We start from the raw sequence: 11616 nt of genomic DNA on the forward strand, positions 1-11616 counted from the left end.
ATCAGACAATTGCTTTCATTTGGACACTCCTCTAATAAACGGGGGAGCTGGTTTTCTCCAACACGTTGAGTAAACAAACTCAAAAGAACTGTCCCGCAGTAAAAGGATGTGGCCTCATTAAACACGCGCTTAAAAACTGCGGAATAGCATTATGTCTGACCTCAATTTGAACTCATTCACTTTTTAATCGCTATGTTTAATGTGTTACATTGCTTCCGTCGCCGTAGCGCATGTGTTTGCGTCAGCCTACTGGCCTCAAGGCTCCGGGTTCGAGCCTACCTGCCCCCCTTCCCCTTTTTTTTTTTTACACCTACAAAAGATTTTTTTGTTTTTATTTTTTTTAAGAAGTTTAACATAGTTTTTTTTTTTTTTCTTTTTTTTTTTTTTAACAGGGTTAAATTTCCTTTTTGTTTTGTTTTATCCCCACCCCCACTGTTCTACTTTAAACCACACGCACAAAAAAAAAAAACATACACCCACACCTACAAACACCCGGGCAATGCCGGGTACCCCCACTAGTATATTATATAAAGAGTTCAGTTTGAAAATAACATATCTCTCTCTCTCTCTCTCTCACACACACCTGGAGTTCGGCTTAAAGATTCCCAAGTTTGAGAAAATGTACTTGAAGGAGAATGTTAGGGATTGCGAAAAAAAACCATCTTCATCTCCACAATTCTGAAAGCAGGTGAACTAATTAAAAAAACACAAATAAAAAGTTGAGTCCCACCAGCTTAGCCCTTCATCCCTTAGGATTTTAAATCTTTCTTTTTTTTTTTTTATGACATTTCAAGAAATTGAAGAATGTCTTGCCAACATTTTTAATTTTATTTCAGGAATTTGAATATCCAGTTGTCATGATTAAGATCGGACCAGAGTGCCTTTATTTAAATAGTTGGGCGAGGAAGAAACAGTACGACAGCTTTTGTCAGCTGCTTGGCTCAGGGACGCATCAACATTTTCAGGTAAACATTTTTTTTTTTTTTACTATTTCTTGACGCGTATAAATTATTTAAAACCAAAGACGTTTACAAATAAAATAAAAAAATTTTTGCTAACAATCTAAGAAAGGAACACAATTTTTTTATCGATACGGATTATACCCTTTTGCTATGAACATTGTATTTTTAAAGAACAAAACTCATTTTAGGTGACATTACATACTCGTGTTATGTTGAAATTTGTATAAATTCCAAAAATTATGAAAAATAATCCATAATTTTTGTTAATCTATATGAATGTCCGTTTATAAAAAAAGATATACTTATAATGTATATATTCAATAAAGATCTTTTTTTTTTCTAAATTGCCATGATTAAATAAGCTCAATAGAAATGGATTTACGCTTACAGAGCATATATACACAGACACGACAAAAAAGAATAGAAACCCTTAGAAACAATTTATTTCAATAAAAATATAATTTATAGAATAAAATCAAAAATAAATTTAATGACTAATATTTGGTTGATATTTTTTTTGCTGTTTTTAATGCTTGGATCCTTCTAGACACGGCATAGATCAGTTGACGAAACTCATCTTGAAGAATTTTTAGCAATATTGGACGCAATAATGCTAGAAATTGAGGCTTAGAAGATGGCTTCTTTTTCTTTTTGCGAAGGTTCTGGTCTAATTTACCCCCAAAGTTTTCAATTTGGTTCATATTCAGGGACTGACTTAACCATAGAAGCTTATCAATCCCATTTAGGCTCAGCCAATGTTGTGTCGCCCTAGCAGAGTGACAAGGAGCTCCATCTTCCATAAACAAGGAGTTGATACATTTTACCACTTGAGAATATTGGTAGGAGTCCTTCATGTAATATTGAAACATATTTAACAGAATTGATGTTTCCTTCACACTCCACCAGGTCTGAGTGACCATCACTCCAAATTGCACTCGATACCATAATAAAAAAAAAAACCATGTTTTAGTGTTGGCTGCAGTCTTTTTAAGTCAAACTCTTGCTGAGCGAGCCTCCATACTTCCAATGTCTGAAAATAATACAAATCGAGACTCATCAGAGAGAATGACATTAGTCCAAAAGGTCATAGGTCTCTCCATCTCACGAGCCCAATCTTTTTTGCGCTTGACATTTAATATTGACAGGACGAAGAAGAGGTTTCCTTCTTGCAGCTCTACCATAGTAGTCCAGCTTATGAAGATACCTGACCGCTGTTTTGGGACTGGCACGAGCTTTTGTTGAAATGTCGAAGGCTTTTCACCGAAAATCCTCTTTAACATTTCTTTTCACAAGATGCAAAGTTCTTTCAGAGGGCTCGGGGCAACGAAGATGAGAATTTTTGCACACTTTCTTGTGAATTGTACGATAACTCTATTAACAGTAGAAAAGGGCTAAAAGATTTTCTGCAATTTTGTGTTGACTAAAACCACTTTCATGTTGACCCATGATTTGTCCTCACAGAAATTCTGATAGATCTTACGCTCTTTTGGTTCATAGCATGCTCCAATGTTGTAAGATGCAATTTTAATCAGATACTTGAAGTTATTTCAGCACTATTCTTATCTGTAAATATATATATATAAGCATCAAGGGTGTGAGTTCTGTTATAGAAGCGTTGATTTAATTTGAATAAAATACACATCAGGTGCGCTTGTAAGCCAAATTATAATGCAATATTACGAAAATAAACAAATGTTTTACTTGTTTGAAATTTATAATTAAAATATATTTCGGAGTCAAACTCCATCCTCAGTATTTTTTTTTTTTTTTTTTTTTTTTTTTTTTTTTTTTGCCATGTTGTAAAGTTGGAGAAAGAAAAATCAGTAATAAAGATCCGCACGTTGTCTCTCAGCGGTTGTATTTTGAAATGTCGGGAATGGTGCATTGGCTACGTGAGATTAACGTCAGGGGTGCGAGTTCCGTTATAGAAGTGTTGATTTAATTAGAATGAAATAAAATACACATCAGGTGTGCTTAAAAGCCAAATTGCAACGCAATTTTACGAAAATAAACATATTTTACTTGTTTGAAATTTCACCCTATATCTTACACTGACATAGGATTACTTAAGAAAAATATATAGATCTTATAATTTATTGGCGAACCTCGAATTTGTTAATGCTTCACCCCATACCTACTGACATAGGATTACTTAAGAAAAATATATAAATCTTTAAGCAATAATTATTCTTTATACTGACAGACATTTGTTTTTCATGCTTATGCGACCATCAGTGTAGGAGGTAACAATTCCTGCCGGTCATGAGATTCAAACACATCCATGAACCTACCTTTTGCTCCATTTGCTAAGCATTTACTTTAGGGCCATCAAACAATTGCCACAGGATTGAAGGGGATTAAAAACTATTAAACGAGGAATTCGGGCAAATACATTAGACAATCTAGAATGTTCAAATGAGTGGAAGTCGTGAACATTACATAAATGCTAGTTGACTGCCTTTTAGTTTTTATTCTGCAGACGGTGCCCATCCTTAAGTATTCTTGATAATTATAATTAAACAATTTTTATGTACATTACTAGCAGTATTTACCCGGCATTGTCAGTGTGGATATATTACTGGTCGGAAACAATTTAAAGATTTTTTAATTTATTTATTTTTAAAATTCTTTTTCACCTCAAACAAGGCATATTGCCACTTGGAATATAAAGGCCTACTATTTGGAATCGTGTCTAACAGGAAACTGTGAAGAGTTGAACAGTGAGCTGTTTGTTCACATTACATTTAAACTTGCAGGTTAGTACAATCAGGGATGCAGGAAATAGGGAATTCCAAAGTCTAGCAGTCCGAGGGAGGAAACTATTAGAGTAGAAGGTTTTCCGGTCTCTAGAGACCCCAACAGTGAAGGGCTTGGATTTTGCTGTATGGTGGTTTAGTTGGGAGTATGTTCGTCTAGGGGGCAGAAGTGTTATGAGTTCATCAGAACATATTCCATTAAAAAAAGTAATTGTAAAACACAGATGCAACAGTGTGGCGATGAGTCAAGGGTTGATTAGTTTTTATTGATAAGTTTCTAACATCGTGAATAGCAAATGATTTGACTTGAATGAAGGGAATTAAGAACTATTAAATGTCAAATTCGGACAAATACATTAGACAATCTAGGATGTTCGAATCATAAAACAGTTTGACAAGAAATTTCTTGCAGTTTTAAACTTTTAAATTCAGATGAACATATCTCGGCTCAAAGAAAAACCGGTACTTGTACAGTTTAGTCAAGATATTCAAAAATGAAAATATCGGAAAAAAAATGTTTATTGTACGTATCCGTTTTGGACTGAAGATCTCTGAAAAAAAATTTTCATTTAATTTGATTGAGTAGGTTTTTTTTGTTTGTTTGTTTTGTTTTTTTGTTTTTACAGCGGAAAAATGTTTTTATGAGAGCACATTGAAGGCAGACATCTTGGAATTTTTCTTAATTTTTGTTTGGAGTTTACAAACACCACGTGGAGATAACTCCAGTTAAAGTGCCGACACTCCCCCCCCCCATCTTTAATTCTAGCTTTTCTTCCTAAAAATCGAACCTTTTGCTCGGTATCATAACAAATTAGTTTTTCGCTGTAAAATAAAAACTACTTGATGAAATTAAGTGAAATTTTTTTTTTTCCGAGATCTTCGTTCCATAACGGATACATACAATATAACCTTTTTTTTGATATTTTCATTTTTTAATGTCTTGATTAAACTACAAGTACCGAAAAATTTATTGATCAAAATAAGCATCAGAATCAACATACTTTTGCCAACGCAAAACAACGTGTATTTATGCCAGCAACGTAAAAATCTTGCGTTCTGGTGGCGATGAAGTCACTGAAAGTGTTTTTGATATCGCTTAGGTTTTTGAAGCATTTTTCATGCAGAAAGTTGTCAAGATGCTTGAAAAAGTGGTAGTTGATAGGTGAGAGGTCTGGAGAGTATGGCGGATGAGGCAGACTTTCGTAGCCCAATTCATTCAACTTCTGCATGGTCGGTTTAGTAACGTGCAATTGAGCATTGTCATGAAGGAGAATTGGGCCTTTTCTGTTGACTAATGCTGAGAGTTGTTATCAAAGTTTCTGATGCATTGCATTCATTTGTTGACAGTACTTCTCTACCGTAATGGTTTTACCTGCATTAAAAACACTAATGGATGAGAGCGGTTGCAGATCCTCAAACAAGGCGAATAAATTAGACAATCTAGAGTGCTCAAAAAAAAAAAAAAAAAATATGTGTGTTAGCCAGAATCAAATATTGAAATCACAATAATGCAGTAAGAAATTCAGTTAATTTATTCTCAGTATCAAAATTTTTTTTTTTTTTTTTTTTTTTTTTTTTTTTTTTTTTTTTTTTCAGGCGAATTTGTTGATCCGTGATGTGTTTGACCTTGGGGCTCCACCTTTGGTTGTTGACAGTCCAAATCAAAGAGCGAAAAAAATGTCCAAAGGAGAAAGGGTGAGTTGAGACCATAAAACAAATGGCCACAATTGTGGGTGTGTGTGTGTGTGTGTGTGTGCATGCGAGAGACGAGAATACCTGCCGTAGGGCTGGTAAAATGGATTTCCCCAGTTTTGCACCACTTTTTTTATTATTTTTACAAAGGAGTCTCCAGTTATCAAGGCTCTGAGGCCACTCGAGGATAAGGGTTAATGAGTGTACAGTAGTCAATGGGACAATATTGTACTAATCATTAATAGTGGAAATTTGGTAAATTGGATTACTTGAGGGGAACGGCTCATCAAGAACTTGTTTACATTGGTCTTGAAAACAACCATATTGTAGTCAGCTTGAAACCAGGTAAACGGAAGACAATTCCACAGACATACAATCCTTAGAAAGAGGCTTTGTTCATGGAATCTACGTTGAGGTCTAGGCACAGACAAAGTGGAGGAAATTGTTGATAGTGGTTTCAGCTAGATGAGTGCTTTTCGTGAAAGTTTGGCGGGGGGGGCATAGATTGGAGCTCAGGCGAGCACTTGCCATATAGATTATAAAGCTTAAACTCTGGATACTAAACCTTACGTCTAGAATACTTATTCTAATTTTGATTAAAATCCATTAGTACGTGATTTTGTTTGTAGAAAAATGTTTAAAATTTAAAGCTTAAGGGGTTTTAAGAAGAAATTGAAATTAAGGGAATATTTCTTAATTGATGTTGAATAACTATTTTACAGTTTGTACTCGTTATGTCCCTCAAAAACTTTTTTCTCTCAAACGAAACTAAAATTTCACAAATATTATTTGATATTTATTAACTAATAATTAATATATATATATGTGCATGTATGTGTGTACACATAGGTATATATATATATATATATATATATATATATATATATATATATATATATATATTCAGTGTAGCTTAATCGCCATGTATATTTTATAAATTTCTATATATATATATATATATATATATATATATATATATATATATATATTGTTACGACCTGTGCTATCTCCACTGGGGACTGTAGAGATAGGATCGCAATAATAATAAAAAAAAAATTTTCCCAGGATCAAAAAATAAATAAATACGGGAAGGGATTATCCAAATTCTTCAGAGACAACGGTAAAACACAAGACAGAAAAACACAACCGAAATAACAAACAAAAGGCTGATGGGAATTATTAATGAAAGTTTATTTAAAATAAAATTGAAGAATCTCTGTCATTAGTCTCAGTCTCCTGCATATCTCATGCTGTTTGTCATTGAGGCCTGACTGTAAACTTTGTGTGTTCAGACACGAAAGGTATTAATCCGGATTATGAGTAGAAGTAAACCTGCATTATTTAATTGCCGAGTGAGTGTGAATGATTTACAACAGGTTTTCATCGAAATAAGGATTTTTTTTTTTTTTTTTTTCAATCTTAATTTTAATTATTCTACCTATTTACAATGCTTCCCCACGGGATGGAGTTAGACACCAGAATCGTTTTTTAACGTGGAGAAAAGGTACAAAAATAAAAAAAAATTGTCTCAGTCGTGAAGGACTCCTCCTCCACCGAAAGAGAACAATAAAATGGAAGTGCAGCATCTGAAAAACAGATACTACACTTTGATCTTGTAATGCGAAATAAAAATAGCGCAAAGCTGAGATGGAAAAGATAACGAAATACAAAGGTCTTATGTACGAAATGAAAAGAAATCAGAATCTTAGGAAATCTCCCTCCAGTAATTATAGGAGTAACTGGACTCGTAAAAAAAAAAAACTTTCAAAAACTACTTGGAAAATATACCCGATGAACAAAGTGCAAGAGAGATACAAAGAATTTCACTTAAAGGGACAGTTGGAATCTTTAAAAGATATCTTACTTGAACTGTCCGAGATAGCAGGTGAATGTCTGACATCAAGTAGGATGCTCAGTCCTTAGCTAGAACAAAATAATTATTTTTAAAAAAAAACAAAAAAAAGGGGGGTGCAAAACTAGAAATAATTTCTATGTATCTTGGGGCGTATTTTTGTAAAAAGATATTGAATTCTTGATGAAATCGATGTTGACGGAAAATTTTAATTTATTTTTGTTTTTTTTTAGCATTTTTGCAATTCTAATTTTTTATAAATAATTTTTTTGTTTTTGTTTGTGCAGAATTTTATCAACATAACTGCCGAAAAAAAGAGGACACGAGCCCGAGCAAAGAATCGTGACAAAAGATCTGTGACTGTAAGCTGTTACTGAATAATTTAGCCGAGGGCTGCTAAGGTGTTTTTTTTTTTTTTTTTTTTTTTTTTTAATTCTTAGAGGACGCAACAACTAACGAAGGAGGCATAATAAATGGGAGGTAATTAAGAATAATTATTCTATCCGGATTATCTCCCTTTTTCTCGTGTATACCCACCCACCCAACGCCTATCAAAGACCTGTAAATGTAAATATTATCAATTGTCTTATTAAAACGATATCGATATTTTTCTCTTTTGTTTAGTTTTTGGTATGTAAAACTGATTTTCTTTCTTGTTTTTTATTTTTTTTACTAATTTTTTTTCTTAATTTATTTTTCTAAAAAAATTTTTCTAATTTTTTTCTTAATTTTTCTTCATAATTGTTTTTTCTAAATTCTTTTTTTTTTTCTAAATTCTTTTTTTTTCTAAATTCTTTTTTTTTCTAAATTCTTTTTTTTTCTAAATTCTTTTTTTTTTCTAAATTCTTTTTTTTTTTTTCTAAATTTTTTTTTTCTAATTTCTTTTTTTTTTTCTAAATTCTTTTTTTTTTTCTAAATTCTTTTTTTTTTCTAAATTCTTTTTTTTTTTTTCTAAATTCTTTTTTTTTTTTTCTAAATTCTTTTTTTTTTTTCCTAAATTCTTTTTTTTTTTTTTTCTAAATTCTTTTTTTTTTCTAATTTTTTTTTTTTTCTAAATTTTTTTTTTTTTTTTTTTTTTTTTTTTTCTAAATTCTTTTTTCTGCTAGTCTAACAAATTCATGGATTCAAAAAGATTTTTGTGAAATAAAAAGCAAAATGTAAATTTTTTTTTTTTTTTTTTTTTTCTTATAAATATGAGAGAAACATATGGAAATGGTCAAGCGAAACGTAATCGCATTCGTAAAATTGTCAGCTGAGATTTTCTTTTTAAACTATTTTCACCAGAGAAGTGTTCTCAGCACAAAAATGGAAAAAAAAAAAAAAAAAAATCCTTTTTTATTTATTTATTTATTTTCATTTTAATTCATTTCATTTTAAAATCCGTTTTCGAAATTCTTGAACAGATTGATGAAATAATAATAATTAACCAAAAATAAAATAAATATTGTATTACATGTCGATACATTTTAATGGTTAAAGAATATTATGGCTAAAAATGTTTTCACATGAAAGTTTTTATATATATATATATATATATATATATATATATATATATATATATATATATATATATATATATATATATATACGCACATTCGCATATGCAGGATGTTCCAGAAGTTATGCTTTATCCAAGTTTTTATAATTTCATTGATCATTAGCATAACAGATGCTCAACCCCCCCCCCCTTCTTGTATTGAAATTCTCTTTTTCTAAAACAGTCGGTTATAGTCAGCGAACGAACTTAACTTCCAATGTAGCGCTACTGGAAGCAGAGACAAGGCAAATCAGTTTTACTGTTAGATTGTGAAGTGATTTATTAAAATAAAAAAAAGGAGAAAAGGCTATTATTGAAAAACAATAAAAATGAACAAAACGATTAAAAAAAAATTTAATTACTCTTTTTGGTGATGCACAGTTCTGTGACTGGCGTTGCTTTACAAACTAAAATAGTTCATTACTTAAAAAGATTTTAAAGTGTTTTCAATAATTCTTTAAAAAAAATAATAATTTTGATAATTCTTACTCAAAACAAGATCGAAAAACGTACCAATGATAAAAAAGAGAACGATCGGAAAAACGTTTTTTAAAAAAAAAAAAAAAAAGTACATGCGCAGGGGGAGAGATAGATGTGAGAGAAAAAAAGTAAAGGAACTGATTTGTCACCGCGTCCGGTAGCAATTATGTTGGAAATTAGGAAATATGTCGGCCGACTATGACCGAACTCTTAACCCTTCTCAGTGTTGATCGGTTGACATTCAGAATACAATGCTTCCTTCATTTTGATTTCGCACAACATTTCACAAAAATTATGGTGCGTGCTTTTCATCAGTTGCACTCCTTGGTCAGCCACATTTCTCATGGTCAGCAACTGACTTTGAAGCGCTTGACCAAACAGTGGACTGTGGTGTAACGCAATGATTGTTCTTGTACAGGATAATTGTGATTGAATTCCTGAGCAACAATGGCATCTTTTTCAAAAATAAAAACAAAATTAAATTCTTTCCTGTTAATTTCTCAGCCGTAATCTGAAACAAAAAAAAAAACAAAAGTGAGCATATGGTGTGCGACCTCTGAGATGCCCTTTGCATATATATATATATATATATATATATATATATAAAATAATATATACATGCACACACTAGCAGGCTGTGGGGTTATAAAATGTTTAATGATATAATTTATGCAGATTTCATATTTATTATAGGGTCAATTCTCTATTAATTATTATATTGTACCCAATATATAGTAGTGATTTCAAAAGTTGAAGGATGACTTGGGTGCCATCAGCTAGAATCGAAACCAGAACATTTAGTTCTCCAGAAGTAGGTGTATATACCGCACTTTGGTGTAATTGCACCAACTCGCTAAAAGTGCTCTTTTGGCAACCATGCATATAAAGAGCACTTTTTTTAGTTGCGAAATTACACCAAAGTGTGTGTGTGTATATATATATATATATATATATTGTTTGAATTTTTATTTATTTTTTTTTTAGCGATTAATTTCTTTATTTCGCTCCCTGAGCGTTTTCTCTTATTGTTAGAAAGGAGTTATTTGCCCTTTTGTTTAGTTTTTTTTCGCCCAAATCTTAGGACGTTTTTACTTTTTTATTTAAATATTAATAATTAATTAATAATTACTAATTAATTAATAATTGCTACGTGTATAAAAGTAAGTCATCTACATATATATGTTTCATAGTTTACTCCTCATCAGTATAGCTAGACTTTATTGACAAGGATAGAACCTATAATGGCTTAATTAACATATATATATATGGTTGCGACACTGGACATGCTAATGTTTCAGACAAATGATTAGTTAAAACTAGGAGTCCTCGTCGAGCAACTTAATAAAAGGTTGACTTTCAGAAAAGAAACCTCAAATCTTGGTTTCAGGACTGATTTCTTTAGAATGATTAAGATGGAGATCTAAGGATGTTAAACTTTTATTATTTTGCTCTTCTTTTATTGAGCACTTTTAATAACCTCATTAAGTCATTAGTTATTCTTGAATACCTTTAACCTGGCGTGTGTGTGTGTGTGTATATATATATATATATATATATATGTATATAACTACTTAATTTACTCACATAAAATTAATTAACAAAAGTATAAATTTATGCGTATACGTGAAGTATTTACTTCAAAAGTGCTCAATATATATATATATATATATATATATATATATATATATATATATATATATAACCGGTCGCCCGATCATGAAATACACTTAAATATATTTTAATTCATGCCGATTTCCAATTTTTTATTAAATCAATTCTTTATTGATTGTTATATTGCACCTAGTAAATAGTCGTGATTTCAAAAGTTAAAAAAAAAAGAAACATTACTTGGGTACCATCAGCTAGAATCGAAACCAAAACATTTAGATCTCTAACGCTATTCGCTATCATCAGAGCTAACAACGCGTGCATATCTAAACTTTACAAATTAACACATTAAGCATATAAATGTGTATTTGCATATGCATAGAGCATTTTGACCCCCGATAGGAGCTATTTTTCTTGTTAAAAACAAAATCTATTTTGTTTCACGCGTCTGAATACTCCTTATATCCAGTTTCAGATATATTGACCTAAAAAATGGACAGAGTAGTTTGGTTGAAACTGTTCTGCAAGGTCACTTTTATAATATATATATATATATATATATATATATATATATATATATATATATCTTACCTTGCACATAAATCAAGAAAAATGAGACTGTCTGATCATCAAAGATCGTGAGTAATTTAACGTTGCTAGGGAAAAAAAATTCTTATTACGTATTTCAAAATGAATTGTTCCCAAATCAAATTATGGTGTTGTGTCAAT

General features: G+C 31.0%; 1 protein-coding gene across 7 annotated transcripts in view; it reads left to right on the top strand.

Annotated features, from left to right (window-relative positions):
- The window catches only part of LOC145265613 (interferon-related developmental regulator 1-like), an 89755-nt gene extending 81887 nt beyond the window's left edge, over positions 1 to 7868 (top strand). For all 7 annotated transcript variants that reach the window (XM_080121640.1, XM_080121634.1, XM_080121639.1 and 4 more), the window contains exons 10-12: positions 837 to 965; positions 5315 to 5413; positions 7550 to 7868. In XM_080121640.1, the coding sequence (XP_079977766.1) occupies positions 837 to 965; positions 5315 to 5413; positions 7550 to 7639 (318 nt within the window). In that variant the 3' untranslated portion in view covers positions 7640 to 7868. The remainder of the gene's footprint in view (positions 1 to 836; positions 966 to 5314; positions 5414 to 7549) is intronic.
- Positions 7869 to 11616: the final 3748 nt, after the last annotated feature.

The sequence above is a fragment of the Euprymna scolopes genome, chromosome 40 (assembly GCF_053919585.1).
Source record: "Euprymna scolopes isolate OS-2025 chromosome 40, ASM5391958v1, whole genome shotgun sequence".
Taxonomy (NCBI): Eukaryota; Metazoa; Mollusca; class Cephalopoda; order Sepiida; family Sepiolidae; genus Euprymna; species Euprymna scolopes.